Raw genomic sequence first — 22,744 nt, forward strand, 5'->3', positions numbered from 1 at the left:
TCTAAAGCCCTCAGTTTGTTTCTCAGAGTCCAGTCTCTCATGGTTCGTCTCCCCCTCCAGTTTCCCACCCTTCATTTTTCCCTTCCTTCTCCTAATGCCCTCCATGCTATTCCTTATGTTCCACAAATAAGTGAAACCATATGATAATTGACTTTCTCTGCTTGACTTATTTCACTTAGCATTATCTCCTCCAGTCCCATCCATGTTGATGTAAAAGTTGGGGATTCATCCTTTCTGATGGATAAGTAATATTCCATTGTATATATGGACCACATCTTCTTTATCCACTCATCTGTCGAAGGGCATCTCGGCTCTTTCCACAGTTTGGCTATTGCGGACATTGCTGCTATGAACATTGGGGTGCATATGGCCCTTCTTTTCACTACATCTGTGTCTTTGGGGTAAATACCCAGTAGTGCAATTGCTGGGTCATAGGGTAGCTCTATTTTTAATTTCTTGAGGCACCTCCACACTGTTTTCCAAAGTGGCTGTACCAACTTGCATTCCCACCAACAGTGTAAGAGGGCTCCCCTTTCTCCACAACCTCTCCAACATTTGTTGTTTCTTGCCCTGTCAATTTTTGCCATTCTAACTGGTGTAAGGTGGTATCTCAATGTGGTTTTGATTTGAATTTCCTTGATGGCTAATGATGATGAACATTTTTTCATGTGTCTGTTAGCCATTTGTATGTCTTCTTTGGAGAAGTGTCTGTTCATGTCTTCTGCCCATTTTTTGACTTGATTGTTTGTTTTTTGGGGTGTTGAGTTTGAGAAGTTCTTTATAGATCTTGGAAATCAGCCCTTTGTCTGTAGTGTCATTTGCAAATATCTTCTCCCATTCTGTGGGTTGCCTCTTTGTTTTGTTGACTGTTTCCTTTGCTGTGCAGAAGGTTTTTATCTTGATGAAGTCCCAAATACTTTTCTTTTTGGTTGTGTCTTCTTGGTTCCATAATAGGAGGGAAAGGGAAAGGTACAAAAATGGGTTTAAATTGTGCTTATAACCTGTGTATCCTCATGTAGAAAGATGAATCAGAAACTAAATAAATTTAGAAGATAAATACTTTAGGAAAAATCCACTAGGGACTCCCAAGCAAAATGGTAGATCTGCATCATACTTGATAGACCAGCAGACAAGAACTTTGTTAGAGGCAGTACTGGAATACAAATATTACCAGGATTTTTTTTTTTCCTTTTCAGAAATAGAAGCATGGAATCATTTTGAATTAAACCATTGTACAGATGAGAAAACTAGATTGCATTAGATGTGACTTTCCAAACTTTGGATCACTGCCAGGAGCATTTGGGCTTAAGTAAATTTGGAAGAATTGATGCTATTTCTGTAAAACAGACATGTTTTGAAATGAGGCTGTAGATGTTTAATTTGAGAAATGTTTAATGACAAGTTATTGTATGCAATGTGTTATGAATGCAAAGAAGAATAAGACATTGATCTCTGCCTTTAAAGAGTTTTCATGGAACACTACATCAAAAACTAATGATGTAATGTATGGTAATTAACATAACATAATAAAATTTAAAAAAAGGAGTTTATATACTAATCAGGAAAAGAAGGGCAAATTTTGTAGGGAGGGTGTGAACCCTTCCACTTCCCTAGGGAATATCTAACAAATGGTGTTGGGTGCCACAAGCCAGGTACCAGAGGGCAAAGGAGAGCACAATCCTTGTGGGTTGGATGGAGAAGCCCTTTTAGGAGGAAGGGACTTGGAGCTGGCTGTCAAGGATCCAGGCAGTGGATGCTCCATAAACAGGTACAATATGGTGAAAATAGAAAGTGTTTGAGGAGCAAGCTGAGCATATGTTTTTTTTCCAAACAAATGAGAGATGAAGCTAGAGAAATGAGTAAGTATAAATTACTTATAAATATACTGTCATATATAGAGTATATACTATATACTGAGTCCCTATTGTATGTCAGACAGTATAATAATAAACACTTCTACAAATGACAAAATGGAAACTTAACAGCTATGAGTATTGTTTCAAGAATGTGCGCAATTAGTAAGGAACCCAAAATTAAGCTCGGGACTTCTCACTGCCCTGCACTGTGCTGAAATTGGATTGTGCAGGTAGTTTGGGGTGGGCTTAGATCCCCCTATAGGGTTGACCTAATAATGGGAAATGCAGAGAAGGTCTTACTGACAAGAATCATACAAATTTCATGAATCACTTTTCTGGCACAAGCCTTGGTTCTTCCTGAAATAAATTTGGGGAGGTGTTTAAATTAGTGGTCCTTAGGCTATATCCCAACTCATTGGAAATGGAAGTGCCAGAGATATGTATCACTGCCCTGATGATTGTTTGAGAAAAGAATGTCCATCTAGGTGTTAAAATGCCTATGTATTGGCAGAATCACTGAATCGGTGAAATCCAAGAAAAAGATTTGGAGTTCTTGAGGACCTCTAAAATGAGGTCACTTCGTGTTTAGCCCTCTGAGTCCACACCTCCAGTGTCTGGGATTACATGGCAACCACATAGAAGCCAGCCTAAAGAAGTCCACGTAGCTTTATCCGGAGGATGTGGCCCAGACACAGAATCTTGTGGCAGGCCATTGTTGATGTACTAACGATTGCTTCCCCCACATAAGAGGGTATCCTCAGTGGGCGCCTGGGTGGCTCAGTTGGTTGGGCGACTGCCTTCGGCTCAGGTCATGATCCTGGAGTCCCTGGATTGAGTCCTGCGTCGGGCTCCCTGCTCAGCGGGGAGTCTGCTTCTCCCTCTGACCCTCCCCCCTCTCATGTGCTCTCTGTCTCTCTCATTCTCTCTATCTCAAATAAATAAATAAAATCTTTAAAAAAAAAAAAAAAGAGGGTATCCTCAGTGACAGGGCTCTGTTACCTTGCTCATATCTGTGTTTGTCTCATGGTGAGATCATCTACAGCCTCATTTCAATTGCTGACTCTACAACCTTGTGACCCTTGGTGAGTTGCTAAATCTCCCCTTACCTTGGTTTCCCTTTCTGTAAAAGGCTGTGATAGTTGTAGCACTCAACACATGGAGTTAATTGTGAAGATTTAAAACACAAAGAATAGGAATAACTCATGTATGTTAGCAGTTACGTACTTATTGGGTATCTCAGTGTGGCCAGTGTGATAAGCAGTAACAGGCAAAGCATGTAGTATGGCGTGGACAGAATCTCAGTCTTTCAGATTCTAAGACAGACATTAGAAATACAGAGAACTCAAAATGATAGAAAGGAGAGGTGTTTTAGACAAAACTATATATAAAAAAAGGGTAAAAGTCACTGTGCAACAATTCTTAACTCCAGACATGTCAAAACACACAATGGGTTGATATCTTTTGATTTCAGTGGTTCTTGCTTTACTTTTAGATGGATGATGACAGAATGGACCCCCTGTTCACGAACTTGTGGAAAAGGGATGCAGAGCAGACAAGTGGCTTGTACCCAACAACTGAGCAACGGGACTCTGACCAGAGCCCGGGAGAGGGACTGCGCCGGGCCCAAGCCTGCCTCTGCCCAGCGCTGTGAGGGCCAGGACTGCATGACCGTGTGGGAGGCAGGAGTGTGGTCTGAGGTACACTGCACACCCCCGCCCCTTTCCATGTCCTTGCTCTCCTCTGACTCTCAGCTTGTGTGAAGTCATGAGCTGTCACATTCAGAATCTCTGTGCACAGCAGTGTCAATACCATCTCTTCATTTTTCTGATAATAAAAGGAATATATGGGGTGCCTGGGTGGCTCAGTCGGTGCAGCGTCTGCCTTCAGCTCAGGTCATGATCCCGGGGTCCTGGGATCGAGTCCCGCATTGGGCTCCCTGCTCGGCAAGGAGTCTGCTTCTCCCTCTCCCTCTGAGCTCTCTCTCACTTTCTCAAGTAAATACATCAGATCTTTATTAAAAAAATAAATAAAAATAAATAAAAGGAATATACTCATTACATATAATTTTACAAACAGGAAAATAGTTATTTACACTTCATCCCAGTCAATATTGTAATATAAGAACATATTATATGTACATTTTAGAATGCTGCTTTTTCATTTATATACCATTAGTATACCCTTTAGTGGACATTAATGTTAATACGCATTTGATTCACCATCTATTCCTGAACATTTAAAAGGGAAAGGAGAAAGGACATAAACATTTAACAATCATCTCCTGTAAGCAAGGACTCTGTTTTTATTATTTCTTATTTAGGATATTGTTTATATTTAGTCACCAATCCAAGAAGGTTAATAAAATGAAGAGCCCGATGTGGGACTCGATCCCGGGTCTCCAGGATCATGACCTGAGCCGAAAGCAGTCGCTTAACCAACTGAGCCACCCAGGCGCCCTATTTTCAACTTTTTGAGGAACCTCCATACTGTTCTCCATAGTGGTTGCACCAGCTTGCATTCCCACCAACAGTATAGGAGGGTGCCCCTTTCTCCGCACCCCGCCAACATCTGTCATTTCCTGACTTGTTAATTTAACCATTCTGACTGGTGTGAAGTGGTATCTCATTGAGGTTTTGATTTGGATTTCCCTGATGCCGAGCGATGTTGAGCACTTTTTCATGTGTCTCTTGGCCATTTGGATATCATTGGAAAAATGTCTGTTCATGTCTTCTGCCCATTTCTTGATTGGATTCTTTGTTCTTTGGGTGTTGAGTTTGAGAAGTTCTTTATAGATTTTGGATACTAGCCCTTTATCTGATATGTCATTTGCAAATATCTTCTCCCGTTCTGTCGGTTGTCTTTTGGTTTTGTTGACTGTCTCCTTTGCTGTGCAAAAGCTTTTTATCTTGATGAAGTCCCAATAGTTCATTTTTGCCCTTGCTTCCCTTGCCTTTGGTGATGTTTCTAGGAAGAAGTTGCTGCAGCTGAGGTCGAAGAGGTTGCTGCCTGTGTTCTCCTTTAGGATTTTGATGGACTCCTGTCTCACATTTAGGTCTTTCAACCATTTTGAGTCTATTTTTGTGTGTGGTGTAAGGAAATGGTCCAGTTTCATTCTTCTGCATATGGCTGTCTAGTTTTCCCAACACCATTTGTTGAAGAGACTGTCTTTTTTCCATTGGACATTCTTTCCTGCTTTGTCCAATATGAGTTGACCATAGAGTTAAGGGTCCATTTCTGGGCTCTCTATTCTGTTCCATTGATCGATGTGTCTGTTTTTGTGCCAGTACCATACTGTCTTGATGATGACAGCTTTGTAATAGAGTTGGAAGTCCAGAATTGTGATGCCACCAGCTTTGCTTTCCTTTTTCAACATTCCTCTGGCTATTCGGGGTCTTTTCTGGTTCCATACAAATTTTAGGATTATTCCATCTCTTTGAAAAAAGTGGATGGTATTTTGATGGGGATTGCATTGAATGTGTAGATTGCTCTAGGTAGCATTGACATCTTCACAATATTTGTTCTTCCAATCCATGAGCATGGAATGTTTTTCCATTTCTTTGTATCTTCCTCAATTTCTTTCATGAGTATTTTATAATTTTCTGAGTACAGATCCTTTGTCTCTTTGGTTAGATTTATTCCTAGGTATCTTATGGTTTTGGGTGCAATTGTAAATGGGATCGACTCCTCAATCTCTCTTTCTTCTGTCCTGTTGTTGGTGTATAGCAATGCCACTGATTTCTGTGCATTGATTTTATATCCTGCCACTTGACTGAATTCCTATATGAGTTCTAGCAGTTTTGGGGTGGAGTCTTTTGGGTTTTCCCCATTAAGTATCATATCATCTGCAAACGGTGAGATTTGACTTCTTCTTTGCCAATTTGGGTGCCTTTGATTTCTTTTTGTTGTCTGATTGCTGTGGCTAGGACTTCTAATACTATGTTGAATAGCAGTGGTGATAGTGGACATCCCTGCTGCATTCCTGACCTTAGGGGGAAAACTCTAAGTTATCTGAGAATGATATTTGCTGTGGGTTTTTCATAGATGGCTTTTATGATATTGAAGTATGTACCCTCTATCCCTATACTCTGAAGAGTTTTGATCAAGAAAGGATGTTGTACTTTGTGAAATGTTTTTTCTGCATCTATTGAGAGGATCATATGGTTCTTGTTCTTTCTTTTATTAATGTATTGCATTGATTGATTTGTGGATGTTGAACCAACCTTGCAACCCAGGGATAAATCCCACTTGGTCATGGTGAATAATCTTTTTAATGTACTGTTGGATCCTATTGGCTAGTATTTTGGTGAGAATTTTTGCATCCATGTTCATCAAGGATATTGGTCTGTAATTCTCCTTTTTGATGGGGTCTTTGTCTGGTTTGGGGATCAAGGTAATGCTGGCCTCATCAAATGAGTTTGGAAGTTTTCCTTCCATTTCTATTTTTTGGAACAGTTTCAGAAGAATAGGTATCAATTCTTCTTGAAATGTATGGTAGAATTCCCCTGGGAAGCCATCTGGCCCTGGGCTTTTGTTTGTTGGGAGATTTTTGATGACTGCTTCAATTTCCTTAGTGGTTATAGGTCTGTTCAGGTTTTCTATTTCTTCCTGGTTCAGTTTTGGTAGTTGATACATCCCTAGGAATGCATCCAATTCTTCCAGGTTATCTACTTTGCTGGCATAGAGTTGCTCATAATATGTTCTTATAATTGTTTGTATTTCTTTGGTGTTGGTTGTGATCTCTCCTCTTTCATTCATGATTTTGTTGATTTGGGTCATTTCTCTTCTCTTTTTGATAAGTCTGGGCAGGGGTTTATCAATCTTGTTAATTCTTTCAAAGAACCAGCTCCTAGTTTCATTGATCTGTTCTACTCTTCTTTTAGTTTCTATTTCACTGATTTCTGCTCTGATCTTTATTATTTCTCTTCTCCTGCTGGGTTTAGGCTTTATTTGCTGTTCTTTCTCCAGCTCCTTTAGGTGTAGGGTTAGGTTGTGTATTTGAGACCTTTCTTGTTTCTTGAGAAAGGCTTGTATTGCTATATACTTGCCTCTTAGGACTGCCTTTGCTGCATCCCAAAGCTTTTGAACAGTTGTGTTTTCATTTTCATTGGTTTCCATGAATTTTTTAAATTCTTCTTTAATTTCCTGGTTGACCCATTCATTCTTCAGTAGGATGCTCTTTAGCTTCCATGTATTTGAGTTCTTTCCGACTTTCCTCTTGTGATTGAGTTCTAGTTTCAAAGCATTGTGGTCTGAAAATAGGCAGGGAATGATCCCATCTTTTGGTACTGGTTGAGACCTGATTTGTGACCTAGGATGTGATCTATTCTGGAGAATGTTCCATGGGCACGAGAGAAGAATGTGTATTCCATTGCTTTGGGTTGGAATGTTCTGAATATATCTGTGAAGTCCATCTTGTCCATTGTGTCATTTAAAGTCTTTATTTCCTTGTTGATCTTTTGCTTAGATGATCTGTCCATTTCAGTGAGGGGGTTGTTAAAGTCCCCTCCACTAAAGTTATCGATGTGTTTCTTTGCTTTTATTATTAATTGGCTTGTATAATTGGCTGTTCCCATGTTAGGGGCAGAGATATTTACAATTTTAGATCTTCTTGTTGGATAGACCCCTTAAATATGATATAGTGTCCTCCTCATCTCTTATTATAGTCTTTGGTTTAAAATCTACTTTGTCTGATATAAGGATTGTCACCCCAGCTTTCTTTTGGTGTCCATTAGCATGGTAAATGGTTTTCCACCCCCTCACTTTCAATCTGGGGGTGTCTTTGGGTCTAAAATGAGTCTCTTGCAGACAGCATATTGATGGGTCTTGTTTTTTTTAACCAATCTGATACCCTGTGTCTTTTGATTGGGGCACCTAGCCCATTTACATTCAGGGTAACTATTGAAAGATATGAATTTAGTGCCATTGTATTGCCTGTAAGGTGACTGTTACTGTATATTGTCTGTGTTCCTTTCGGTCTATGTTGCTTTTAGGCTCTCTCTTTGCTTAGAGGACCCCTTTCAATATTTCTTGTAGGGCTGGTTTTGTGTTTGCATATTCCTTTAGTTTTTGTTTGTCCTGGAAGCTTTTTATCTCTCCTTCTATTTTCAATGACAGCCTAGCTGGGTATAGTATTCTTGCTGCATATTTTTCTCATTTAGTGCTCTGAATATATCATGCCAGTCCTTTCTGGCCTATACAGATTTATATACAGATTTTTGGCACCAGCTGGGAGCAATAATATGTCTCAATGCAGTCTACCAATTAAAAAATCTCTCTCTCGTTTTTATTTAATTTAAAAATTGATTTTAGGGATCAGGGTTAGTTCCAGTTGCAAAAAAAATTAAAAGATAAATATTAAAATGCCAAGTTACACATGTAGTCCACTTTAAAGTCCAACATGTTCATACATAAGCCAATGAGACAATCACTCATTTGTGCAAAATTTATCATATTTAAAATAGCATTACTTCCATGCTCAGATTTTCAGGAACACAACTGTTGGAGTCCACATGGTTATTTGTATGCTGTATCACTGTTAAATGTATACCTGCAAATCTTGCTTTGGACTTTTTTCAGACACAATTATTCATTGAATGTTCAAGTTTTGCCATATCTTTCATCCCTTCCCTTCTCTCTGTCCTCTCCCTTCTCCTGCCCAATGCCATTTTGGTCCCTGTGCCCAGATAGTCAGTGAGGTGTATCTTTGTAAAACTGAGAAGCTTTATACATATTCCATAACAAGGAGCATAAATGAAAATGAGATGCTAAGTTGCACCTAGAAAAAATAGGTGTAATATACATATGTGCTTTATGTGTTAGGTCACCATCTTAAATCAGGCATCAATTATTTATGAAATGAACTAAACTATTTTTGAACTGAATTATATTTGCAATGCATATAGCCATTTAGAATGATAATTTCTAGGGGTATATAATTATGCAATGAAATATTTTCTTTTTGCTAAGATTTTCTCTGTTTTTGCTTTAAGAGGAGTCTGTGAGAAATAACACTCTAAAAACATTTTCATTTTTCACAAGCATTTCTTGGGGCTAAAGCAGACTAAATCTTAGCAAAAATAAATTTTTGAATTTTCTTACATAACTGTATATAAATATGTGACGTCAATCAAGTTTAGTATTTTACATTTTGACCACCGTATATTGTCTTTCATCAACAATCCTATGTTATATTGCTCTGTGTATTAATGGTCCTGTGTTCCTGAAACTCATTTACTTCCAACACTGCACTAAGCTTCATCTGGCTCCTGGTATTGGGATGTAATGGGTGTTTTCCTTCTCTTTATTCTTTAACATGGTCTTTATGTGAGTGATAGGCTTATGAGAGATGATTAGAAATACTACTTAACATAATTTAACCATTGGTCTATATCTCTTAATTCCCGACCTCATCCAGACTCTGGTGTTATCTTCTAGTGTTCGGTCAAGTGTGGCAAAGGTGTACGTCATCGGACTGTGAGGTGTACTAACCCTAGAAAGAAATGCGTCCTCTCCACCAGACCCAGGGAGGCTGAGGACTGTGAGGATTACTCGAAATGCTATGTGTGGCGAATGGGCGACTGGTCTAAGGTGAGACTCATTCTGTACATTCTCAGTATTAGGGGATCTATAGGGGTATGGATCGTGAGAGATGGAGTGTTATATTCCCAGGTTCACATCCTATCTGTCTGTCCATGATCATGAGCTCTATAAAACCATTTTAAAGATCAAGTGAGATAAATGTAGTTTGACACAAAGGAAGCTCTCAAAAAATACTATCTATTATTATTTTGTTGTGAATTTTTATTGATATCGTTCTTTGTCAGAATATTTTTGCATTAAACTTATCTAATAAACAGAATACTATCAGATAAGTCATTGAAAATGTAACTAAGGGAGGTAGTAACAGCATCAAGCAGAGGCAATTTCCGTCTTAATATGTAAAAGGCATTCTTTTTCCCACCAATTTTGGGGTTGTGTATAGAAGAAATGGAAAGGAACGGCATTCTTGAAGGTCTTTGGTCAAATCAAGTAGACACAATTCATATGGCAGGTGAATGGTAAGTTTAATTTTGTGAAAATATTTAAATTTATGAATAAAGTAGAACCTCATATATAAGTGAGCCGTAGAAAACAGCTCATCTATTCATTCTATATAAAATATTAATAAATCCTATGTTTTAAGATAAAATTCTGATCATTTCTGGGTGAAAACAGCTCTCAAATACTAGTCTTCAAAAATGTAAATATTAATCAAATAATCCCCTGTGCCTTGCCACATTCAGCTGTGATATTATATACTTATTCTCATGGAATCATAAAATACTACGGCTTAGAAGAGACATAATAAATCCTCTCTTCTTTCCCTTTATTTTATATGTGAAAAAAAAAAGTGGTAGCTGCTGGGGCATGGTAGGGAGTGTGGTGCCTTTTCATAAAGAATCCTAAAGGACATTCTGGAAGAAATATTCTCAATGTGTAACACACTGTGGTTAGCCAGTTTGTGTAATGTTGCCCCAAAAGAAATTCTTGACACTGAAAATCTATTTTCTTGTGATTACTGATGTCTTTCCTCTCTAAAACTGTTTGCATATTAGCATCCCGTGTTCTCATAACCTATACTCTTCTTTCAAAGACCTACAGCATTTAAAGTTTACATTGGGACTCTTTAAAGGATGCATTTGTAGACAATGTAAATTGATTCCTCCCTACAGAATTAGGAAATATTCAACCCAATCCATGCAGCTTTGAACTGGTGAACCATAGAAGGAAAACTTCACACTTTAGAGGAAACAACTTTTAGGGAAAAGAGAATTCCAAATTAACCACAATTTATTTTATTTTTAGGGTTAATGTTTTCCTAATTCTAAGGGAGGGAAATACAGTGGGATGATAGGGGCAAGACGTGGTTTGGAAGTCAAGACAGGAGGGGCATAGTTTGAACTCCCTCATTATACAGATGGACCAATTGGTCAAGCTATTGAATACCTTTGTATCTTTGCTTCCCTATGAGTGAAATAAGGAAAATAGGTAACACCATAGTTTTCAAGCTCTGTGTATATTAACTCTTTCTTCAGCACTGAACGCATAAAATAGGACAAGGGAATGAAAGTCCTAGTTGGAGGGGTATGGGAAAGACCATCCATTGCTCTCTTTTCATTGTAGCCACTCCACATTTGTTTATTTTGGCTAGTGAAATCTGAGGTGTTTTCCTTAAGTGAAACAGTTCTTTTTCTAAGAAAAAGTTTAAAAACCACTAGAATAGATGAGCTCTAATTTTCCAGCTTTATTAATTAATAGGGATATTTTAAGTGAGGGGTGCCTAGATGGCTCAGTCGGTTGGGCGGCTGACTGTTGGTTTTGGCTCAGGTCAAGATCTCCAGGTGGTGAGGTCTTTAAAAAAAGGAAATACTTTAAGTGATAAGTGTTAATCTCCAGGTAACTCTAAAAAAGAAAAATTGTAATTGCAAAAAACAGAAGATCTAGGTGTTGTTAAAATTTATGGCACAGAACTATAAGCTCCTTCATTGCTGCATGTGGAACTGTGGCTAGCAAATCCTATTTGCGTGACCCATACTATTGCTCTTGATTAATAAACGTGCCTATTATGTGGCCTCTGGTACATCTTAGGCAAAATCAAAATTAACTGGGGAGATCATAAAAAACGTAACTTTTGGTTTTCCATCCTAAGCCTGAAAAGATGTTTTTTCCAATTTACCAGAGTAACATATGTGTCCCTTTTTAGGTATACTGAAACTGAGTTACTTTAAGTTGGTTTTGTGGAGTTATTATATTGCTACCCAGCTTGAACATAGATAGCCTTTGCGGGTAAGGAAAGGAGTAGATAGTTCTAATAACTATTCATCTTTGTTCTGTGATGTTTTACCTTTGTCTGTTGGCCTGTTGATTTTTGTTTGCTTATTTAGAAGATTCAGTATGTTGCATTTTTTTCTTTATATGGATATAAGTCTGCTCTTTTCTTTAAACCTGTTTCCTTGTTCTTTTTTATGACTGAGGTCTCAGCATAACAGATTTAAACAGCATACACAATTAAAGCAAGTGGCTCCATGTGAATTTTATTGATTTTACCCCTTCTTTTTCACTCCTAACATATCACTTTCATGTTAAAATAAAAACCATCCCCCAATAATTACAGAGAAAAGGAATAATGCTGCAATTATTAAGTTTCAGTGATTAAAGTATTCATGGACAGAGGGAGCACATAGATTTCTTATTCTTATCAGCTGTGTCGCTGGCACAGGAATAGCAACAAGATGTGTGCAATTGTGGGTGGATTTCTGTGCTCCCCGGAGTTCAATTAATCTGTCAGTTTCACTCAGATTCTACTAGTATTTTTTTAAACTATTGATAAGCTGAAGTAGACTTAAAATGAAGCCTCGGGTTGGCTTTAATCAGAGATATTCAATGAGATATCCACAAAAATCTTGCTATGAAACCATGTTCTTCCCTCCATAATATGGGGGAATCACTAGAGAATCAGTTAAAAGACAAATATATCCTCAGCTTCTCCCACTGGCTAGAAGTCGTTAACCACTGTTGAGCCAGTGGTGTGTCGACTAAATGGAAGCTTCCTAAGAAAAAGGTTTGTTTATGCCTCAAACTCTGTTCACTGCATTCGTATCAGCCTATGTGATCTCCATCATTTATGTTTTGGTAGCTTTGTGTCAACAGTGGAGAAATTGCTCTCAACTTGAGAGAGAAAAATATAAATCCAGGAATATTCAAAAGAGAAAAATCACTCATAAAAACATCACCTCTGATTTCTAAGTAGATATAATACAGCCTTTGTTGGACAGTACTTATGTTTATTTCACTGAGACTAGAAAATTGGCAAAAAATAGGATACAAACTGTGGCTGCTTAGCTCTGGCTTGCATTAACTATTCACACAATTATATGCCACATTCTACTATATCTCGGATATAGATGTGGCCTTGGGGTCTTTCTCGGGAGAACAGAACATGACCCATATGTTTCTGGGCAGTAAAAAAATCCGTATTCACTCATTAAGCCGTCCTTAGAATACTGACGTGAAAAATAACATAGTCCCTTATGTTTAATGAAATGCCTTATTGTCTGCCAGAATTTGACCTTTCTGCCTTTATTTGAACGTCTGCAGCTTCTTGTTTTCATTATTGGAGGCCTATAGAGGAACAAAGTATTGTTTTATCTACCTGTTACACAAAATTTGGTCCTTCCTGAAGCTTTTATAGCATTAACTTTTTGTGCAGTATTAACAAGAGAACTCAGTTCAAGTGAATTTTAATGAGACACAAAACACCTTGGAATTATACATAATTATTCCTGGTTTGTCCTTAGATTCAATTCATATTCTATAATTTGAATTTAATTTATTCCTTCAAAATTCTGGAAAATGAATAGTTTTGGCCACATCTCACATCATGACATGATAAATAGATTTTTGGACAAGAGATGATGAGTCTTTTGTGATGATATAATTCAAAATATTGCTGGAAGCACAATAAACCATTTTGGATGATTTAATTGTACAAATAATATGGTCTGTCTTTTTTTAGAAGTGATAAATATAAAGCTTGCAGTATAATGAGTGATTTTTAACTTATCCTATAAAAGGAAACCATAATTATATCCAGTATATTCAGTTGAAGAGGAATCTAAAAACTATGAAATTATGAATAATCACAGAGGACCTTTTCTTCCACTGGAGGAAAGCTCAGTGAATCATTGAAGGAAACTTAAAGAAAGAAATCCTGACCAATGCAATCAAGAATGTCCTAAACTAAATGACTAGATGACACTATGTTTTTAATCATGCACCTACAGAACCTAGTATTTTTGCGTTAAGTCAAAAGAGACAAAAAGAACCAGAGCCAGAATTCCCAAAGGAGGAATTTCTTGTTGCCCCATGGCCGGGTGAGGCTTTAGGACTGTGGAATTCTGCATTATCTGGACTGACCCAATGCTGTCATACACACACTCCAATTAAAATCCACTTGCTGGAGGTCACAGAATCCAAATGTATATCTTGCTGGGTTTTTTTTGTACAGATTTTATTTATTTGACAGAGAGGTACACAGCGAGAGGAGAACACAAGCAGGGGGAGTGGGAGAGGGAGAAGCAGACTTCCCGCCGAGCAGGAAGCCCGATGTGGGGCTCGATCCCAGTACTCTGGGATCAGGACCTGAGCCGAAGGCAGACGCTAAACGACTGAGCCACCCAGGCGCCCTATCTTGCTGGTTTTTAATACAAATAAACCAAGTGGATTTGTAACAGAGTAGTAGAGGGAAGTTTAACCCCTTGTTAGAGAATTTCCCATTCAAATTTAAAGAAATACTTAGCTGCAAATAACCAAATTAAATACCTTAATAGAATGTAAAAATAGAAAATGTTAAGTATCAGCTGACATCAGAGAATCAAAGGAATGAATAAAATGACAACTGCTATAATGGAGAGAATGTATTGTTAAATAGATACATTACTAAGACTGATATTTACCAAAGACCCGAATGTCATCATTTTTATAAGACTAAATTTATATTAATCTATGAATTCTTAAGTCTTACATTCCCCACATTAAGTTCCATGGAAAACTCATTCCTTGGGATATGGTCTCCAGGTGTGAGAAATAATGTAGTTAAACAAAGATAATCAAATACTGTTTGCTATAGGACTTTCAGATCCTTTAACGTTTTTCTATACTTGGTAAATCTCAAAGAGAGACTCTAGTGTTTCTCTTCTCTTTTCTCTTTTAACCAAAGATCACTTTTGCAGAGCATATAGCTAGTTTGTTATTTACTGTAATACACTTTGGCAAGGCTTACATTAGATTACTCAAATTTAAAACACTAGTTTTGTAAGTGCCTTTTTTGAAACAGGAGAAAATTTGTAGATTGAAGCCAAACTGAAATTATCTATAATCTAAAAAACTCTTCTTGGTGGATTAGCATTTCTATATAGCATTATTTTCTAATTATGTCTACAAGTCATTGGAAAGATAACTGCCTACCGTGTTTTATAATTAGAGTCTCCTAAAACAGGAAGATTTGAGCAGCTACCTCATAAATGAACATGAATCTGTTACCCTGAAATCTATCATTGTTGGATAGTCAATGAATTAAAGAAATCAGAGGTTGTGGGTTTGGTTTTAAACATTTGGGCAAGATGTCCTACAGAAGACATATTTTACATTATAGGAATATTTACTTCAAAATACACTTGTCTCTGAGTAAGCTGTTCATAGTAAAGAAATTAGTGATAAACAGGATACTTTTCATCAGGAAAGACTTTCTACTGTGTTGTTCAGATACATCCACTGAGCATTTACACAATTTGCTATTCACCATTCTATCTGGAGAAGATAGCTGTCTTCTAAACCATGCACAAAATCCCCAAACTATTGGCTATCAAATTGTTTTGCCTCTGACTCTTTATACTGCAAGAGAGTGGGGCATTTTTTGCATTGCTACCATTTTTAGTTTTAAAGTCTCCTAAGAATCTGATCTCTTGCCCCAGGTACATTAAAAAAAAGGTGGGGGGCACTTTGGTGGCTCAGTCAGTTAAGCATCTGCCTTCAACTCAGGTCATGATCCCGGGTTTTGGGATCGAGCCCCGTATCGGGCTCCCTACTCAGCAGGGAATCTGCTTCTCCCTCTCCCTCTGTCCCTCCCCTCTGCTCATGCTCCCTTCTCTCTCTGCTCTCTCTTTTTCAAATAAATAAATATTTAAAAAATGAATTTATTAAAAAAACCACAAATTTTAAAATGTTTGAATTACTCAAAGTTGTCAAAGCATTTGGCTGATATGATTGAACATAGCAGAAATATATTAGCTTAAAAAGTGATGCACACATACTATCTGTGTTATATCTTCTATCTAGAGAAGATTTATAATTTAGAGAGATTGAAGTGGTGTCTCTGTGTCTATGTGTATGTGTGTATATATATAATGTATATACTATATATGCATATACATGTATAATTATAAATGCAGATATAAGAACATGTATTTAACATCCTTTGGATTGAAAAATGCAAGAGGATTTTTTTTAATCTACAAGGCTTAATTATACTGTCTTCTTAATAAGTCCTTGAAAAATTGCTAGACTTATAAAATAATACTGTCAATGCTCTTTTGCTACATACCAGGGTATCTGTAATTTCACTTTATAAATCATACCTGAAAGCATTTCAGTAAATAAATATGACTTAATTAAAAAATTACTCTTGATGTTCTTTATAGGGTATAGAGCATGGAACATGCCAAAATTCATTTTGGGGACACTGAGTGTCAGTAGGTTGTTGGATGGGGATGGAAAGTTTCCACTAAAAAATACAAAGAAATTTGATAAGAATGTTCTAAATTCAGTAGTCTTAGCACTGAGTGTTTTTTGCTTAGATGTAGTGAAGTATATGTTTACCAAATAGAGGATATCCAGAGATAGATAGAACCAGATCACCAGGACTACCAGAGAAAGACATCTTTAAAATGCAAGAAACATGGGGGCGCCTGGGTGGCTCAGTCGTTAAGCGTCTGCCTTCGGCTCGGGTTATGATCCCAGGGTTCTGGGATCAAGCCCCACATTGGGCTCCCTGCTCCGCGGGGAAGCCTGCTTCTCCCCTCCTTCTCCCCCTGCTTGTGTTCCCTCTCTCACTATGTCTCTCTCTGTCAAATAAATAAATAAAATCTTTAAAAAATAAATAAATAAATAAATAAATAAATAAAATGCAAGAAACATACGCAAATGAGTAGCCAGTTAGAAAGGCATCATATGGGGTCTTTGGATGCAGAATGTAACAAAAGGGAAAATTGTTTTACCAGGTCCCTGGTTTTGCTTAAGTTTGTCTGGGGCACCCAGAGAGCCCAGGAGCACAACCAGCATCAATCTTGTATGCCAGAGAGCAGTTCCACAGGCCCCCTAACCTCATTCCTACATCTGTAAAATGTGCCAAAGCAACTGTAGGTCTTTCTGAATATCACAGTGCTCTAACTGTGCAAGTAAAAGTAATAATCCAGTGTCAGTGATGCAGTGGTCCAAATGGTGCCTAGTCCAAAGAAGAGTATTTTGAGCTACTTAAAATGAAAGATCTACTTTAGAGACAAAACACAAATTGGTTGGATTAGAAATATATAAACCTGTAACTTTATATACTATATACAGAATATGTACAAGTCCATATAGGAAAATAAAACTAGGAAACACGTTTAGATATAAACACACACATGCACATGCATGCATGCACGGCTTCAGGGCTCAGAAAGGCAACAAGAGATGTTGACTGAGGGGTGCCATGGGACAATCAGAAAGCTCCATCTACGGGGAGCAATTTCTACTTCTTTCTGCCCAGGTGCCTCCACATATCTGTTTCCCCATACTACTAAGATTGGATGTTATCACACTTTCTTTTAACCAATTTGATAGTGAGAAAAATGATACCTCATTTTGAAATGCACACATTCTTTGACTCAACAACTCCAGTGCCAAAGATTTTCCTTACAGACATTCTTACCTAATTTGCCAACCGTATTTATGAAGATACTCATTGCAGCCTTCTTTGGCACAACAAAAATTTGGAAACGACCCATATGTCCATTAACTAGTTATATAAATCATAATACCATATTCAAACAGTAGCATACTGTAGTATTTAAAAATATATTTATAGATAAATACATAATGATGGGAAGGTTTCTCCAAGACCTACTATTAAGTGAGTAAATATTATGCAGAAGAGTCATAGAGTATGGACTGAAGTTGTTTACATGATGGTTTTTATACATATTAAAAATTTGGGGGTGCCTGAGTGGCTCAGTCAGTTAAGCATCCGACTCTTGGTTTTGACTCAGGTCATGATCTCAGGGTCCTGGGATCAAGCCCCATCTTGGGCTCCATGCTTGGCATGGAGTCTGCTTGTCCCCTTCCCTCCCCACTCTGCTCCTTCCCCAGCTTGCAAATAAATTGGGCACAATTAGACTTGAAAAATTTAAACATCATCTAAATGTAGATGATTCCAAAATTTAGGAAATTTTGCTCTCTCTCAAATAAATACATAAAATCTTTTTCAAAAAATTTTCTGCACAGATATACAAAGAGTAGTTTATTTGAATTACATTGGGAAAAAAGGCCTTCTGTGCTTGTAATTCTACCATATCCATATATTACTTTTAATTTTATAAACAGGTTAACATTTTCTGTCTGAAATTAAAAGAAAACTCATACTTTCCTAATACTCAAATATTTTCAGGCTACCATGTCAAAACTGACTGATGTCATGGTTATAGAAAGATGCCGAGAGAATTACAAAATTCCTAGGGAGGGGAGAAGATTGGGATCTGTAAGAGGTATGATAGCTCAGTGTATGGAGTCCCACAGCCTTGGGTTTGAATTCTGGATCTTCTGTTCAGATAAGTTAATGAATCCAAATGAAATAATTCATGGAAAGTTCTTAGCATTGTGTCAGATACATAGTAACCAAGTAAATGCTGGCCATTCATATAGTAGTGTAAGTAGAGATGAGGAGAAATGGTTGGCTTTGAGAAATTGTTTTGAGGTTAAAATGAACAGGACTGGAGTTGGTTATTTGTGGGGGGAGATAAGGAAGAAGCAGGTATTAAGGTATTAAGAAGGACTCCCAAGTTGGCTTTCTGGTCTGAATAAATTGTATGGATGATGCTTCTGTGATAGGAAATAGGAAACCCTAAGAGAAGAGTCAAGTTGGAGGGGAAGGATTTCCACTTCTGTTTTGAACTGTTTCATTTGCCTGTAAAAGACTTAAATACTGACATCTAGTAGGTAGATCAGAGAAGAGAAATCGGGATGGAAATATAAATTTTGGAATCATCTACATTTAGATGATGTTTAAATTTTTCAAGTCTAATTGTGCCCAAGGAGGGCGTGTAGCTAGAAAAGGGAGTATAGCTGGAGAGAGTTGAGGGAGAGGCAGGCTGTGTCTTTATTCTCTGCTCAAACTTCAGTTGCCCTTGGACTCCGCCATCAGCATGCCAAGAGTTCCTCAAATTGTGTATATTTGAAACAAAATTCCTCATTTTATTTCCTCAAACCATACCCCACTCCCAATTTCCTTTTTCTTGAAAAATGTCAATTATCATCTTCCCAGCTCCCCGGGCTGGAAACTATCCTTGGCTCTTCTTCTTGATACAAATGGGGCTTTGCTTCAGTTGTTTTTTGCTTCCAATATAATAATGCAGTCCTTTTTATTTTTTTCCCCCAGGATTAGAGTAACAGTTTCTAATGTGCTTCCTTCCCCGCGTACTCCTATTTCAGACCCATCCACTTACAGGGCTGACTTCATCACTCTATCCTATAGCCTAAATATTTCCAGAGAATTGCCTTTTGATACTCATACTGGCATTCAAAGCTTTCCATATTCTGGTCCTAACTTACCTATTGAGAACTGTCTTATTATTCTCATTAATTGGGTATCTCCACTAAGCTGAGGCCTGAGCAGTTTGTACTTGTACATTCTCTGTGTCTTTGTTGAAATATCTTCGCCTAGGATGTGTTTCCTCCAATACTTGAGTCGTTCAAGGACCATCTGAAGTGTCTGATTTTTCAAAGGCTTCCACAATAAATGACAGAATTTCTTTGCACTTTGTTACTTTTTCTCTATTAATTATTTACTGCCTTATGTTTTGCTGTCTGATTAAGAATATCTTGGGACACCTGGATCCCTCAGTTGATTACATATCCGATTCTTAATTTCAGCTCAGGTCATGATTTCAGCGTCCTGGGATCGAGCCCCACATTGGGCTCCATCCTCAGCAGAGTCTGCTTAAGATTCTCTCTCCCCCTGCTTTCTCTCTCTCTTTCAAGTAAATAAATAAATATTTTTTTTAAAAAAGAATATTTTAACCCCCTTTACCCTTCTCACAAATCTCTCTGCGTGACCAGAATATTGCATTATATTTAGTGATGTTTATTGAATAAATGATCACTAAACTTTGTCATCAAGTAAGCAAAAAATGTAGTCTACATCTAAACATTGCATTTCTTTTCTTCTGATCCATTTTATTTTCTGACTCTAATTCTGTAAGAACTACAATGTCGCATATATTTTACTACAAAAGGATTAGTAACTAGCTTATTTTTCTTCAGGAAAATCAATCAGTATAACTGTATGTAAATATATGACTCCCTTGACCTTTTTCTGTATGGTGGGTCAAACTACTTAAAAAATGTGATTTTTTTTTTTTTTTAAAAAAAGGTAAATCCACCCTTATCTGAATAACATATTGCTTAAGCCAAAAAAGTGCTTAACATTGAGCTTTGAGGTAGCTGGTGGACTTCTTCTGCATTCTCTGGAATCCATGTGACTGCAAGAGCTGCCATCAGTTTAGATGGCAGTCATCTAACCTGGAAAGAAAGCAGTGGATGGAAGCAGAGCACACTCACGAATCTTCTCTGTGGCCTGGCAAATACTTGGTTTATTTCAGGTTGGCATAACTTAAAGGTAACTAACATAGTGCTCTCTGTGCTATTTTAAACCAAGACTTTATTAAAACAAACAAAACAAAACATACACACTTCTCTCACATGGCCACAGAGGGATCTGATCCATTTTGGACACAGAATTGTTCAACTAGACCTGGAAAGCATTTTATTTGAAAAGGAAATTCAATCGCCGTCATTCCAAACAGTTCTCTCTGGTGGGAAGATGTTTCACTGGAATGATAGAGATAAAATAGAAATGTCTCAATAGTCTTTTTTCAACTCTCCAACACCGTGTGATTCATAGGCTAGTAGAATCGCAAATGTGTTCAAGACTCTGTGTTTATTAATTGCTTAATGCAAAACATCTTTTTTCTTCCATTATTGTGGTGATCAATGTGTACTTTGATATAAAAAATGATTTGGGGGGTTAATTTGATGGCCCTTTCATAACATATTCACTTCTCTGCTACTCATTCATAAGCTATTCGGCTTGATTGTGCCACACATTTCCTTGATTTGCTCTAATGATATGCAGACATTTTCATTAAAGAGAAAAGAATAGTTTGAACTGTAGAACTAAATGATGAATTAATTAAACACATATGCAAAAAAAAATCCTCAAACATCTGACCTCTAGGAATAGATTCAATTCCAAATACCCATGTGTTAAATAAGGCAGATGAACTACTTTAAAAAGACGCTGAAACACTGACCAAAATACATAGCAAATCTTAAAAAACAAACCTAACTTTTGTTCCTTAGTATGCTTGTTTCACACTCACTTTATTAAAAAGTTGAAAGATGGAACTGCCAAACATATACATAAATGAATAGGAATGCTGTGCTAATAATTTCCAGTAGAAGTCATCATTTACTTTCCTTATGAGGTCCACTCTCCACTGCGAACGCTAATTCACTCTTGTTAAACCACTCTGGAATAATCCACTTATTCCCAAAGACAAATTATCCAAGTCAATGCTGTTAACCTTGTTATAGATTGGCACTGATCATTAGAGATTATATCAGGTTCTGTGAGATTGCCTATTATATTGGTTTCAAAAATTTTTTTGAACTCTGTTTGCCAGTGACAATTTTCTCTTAATTTAGGAATTCCTATTTCGTACAGAGGCCAGCTGGAAATGAGTAAAGCATTACAGAGCCTTCCTTCGCTGTTGGCCTAGAGAATACACATGCTCTCCAAAATATATATCTTTGGCACAGTCTAGAAGGAAGGAATCTCGGGTAATCTCTCTGCTGGCCAAGTGTGAGAATTATTATTTTTAACCCCTGAATATACTGAAATTTTGTCTTTCTAAGGATCTCAAAAGCAAACCAGGGTTAGTTATGTTTGTTAGGCAACAAAACTGCAAATAAATATCTTAGGGTAGCATTTTTACTGTTGGGTTTTCTGCCTCTTTGATGTGATGTTTCAGAGGACATTTGACAGCATTTACACCTTGAAGAGTTTTACAGTTTAATATGCACAGATTAATAGTTCTATGAACTCACTGGCAAGCTAGTTGATTATTTAACTGAGTCTACAAATTTATTTATACTACACTGTCCCGTTGTGTTGCCAAATCCAAGTTATCTAAATATCCAGGATAACAAATAACTAGCACCAAAACATTGTCTTTGTGACTATTCCAATGTCCTGAAAGGAGAGGTAAGAAACTATCATTTAACCAACAATTTTAAAGTTTGGCGCTTTACTACAGAATCTCCATACCTAGGACTAGATGTGGAAGTGGTTTTTAGCTCCATGTTCAGAATCACATATGCAGAGTAGATCTACTTGATCTCAGAACCTATCAAGCACAGAAGCACTGGAAGAATCAGAGATCAGTGCAAAGAATGAGAGTCTCCTCTCTACATAGGTGGGTAGTTAAGAGATATTTGTGGATATGCCATTTATAAAGGGTTCTTAAGTGAAAATAACTTTTCTAGAAGTACGTAGATCACTTCTTAGACAAGAAGAAAGCAATGTTCTTTGATGAATTTAACAGAGATATGACACTTGGTAGATTTTACCATGAGCTGTTATGGAAATTCCTACATGATTCATGAATTTTCAATTGACAGAAAGATAATTCTATCACATTGCAAAAGTAGATTCAAGTAGTGCAATGGACAAGAACCTATAAACATTGAGAATCTCTGAAAATCATTCTCCTCTGTGATTTTGACACTTTATAAATTTGTATGTGGCTATTTCTTGGTGCTTATGTAGCTCTTTTTTTTGAATTAAGCATGTTTTACTTATGTAAGTGTATTACAGAGCACGTTTGCTGTCATTCACTACTATTTAGTAAATTTATGTCACTCAGCATAATGGTATTCATAGAAACTTTAGGGAACAACACATGTAGATTATTTTTAAAAGATGCAGATTCTTGATAAACATATTCAAATCTATCATAAAAGGAATATTTCTATATAAA

The 22,744-nt window shown here is 37.1% G+C and overlaps 1 protein-coding gene across 1 annotated transcript in view; it reads left to right on the forward strand.

Moving 5' to 3' along the window:
- Window positions 1-22,744, forward strand: part of ADAMTS19 (ADAM metallopeptidase with thrombospondin type 1 motif 19) — a 253,226-nt gene that overhangs the window by 221,235 nt on the left and 9,247 nt on the right. Inside the window, exons 20-21 of the mRNA XM_064595853.1 lie at window positions 3,349-3,553; window positions 9,291-9,443. Of these exons, the coding sequence (XP_064451923.1) occupies window positions 3,349-3,553; window positions 9,291-9,443 (358 nt within the window). The remainder of the gene's footprint in view (window positions 1-3,348; window positions 3,554-9,290; window positions 9,444-22,744) is intronic.

The sequence above is a fragment of the Mirounga angustirostris genome, unplaced genomic scaffold (genome assembly GCF_029215605.1).
Source record: "Mirounga angustirostris isolate CCGP_5_RB_7025 unplaced genomic scaffold, mMirAng1.0.hap1 SCAF_7, whole genome shotgun sequence".
Classification (NCBI taxonomy): Eukaryota; Metazoa; Chordata; class Mammalia; order Carnivora; family Phocidae; genus Mirounga; species Mirounga angustirostris.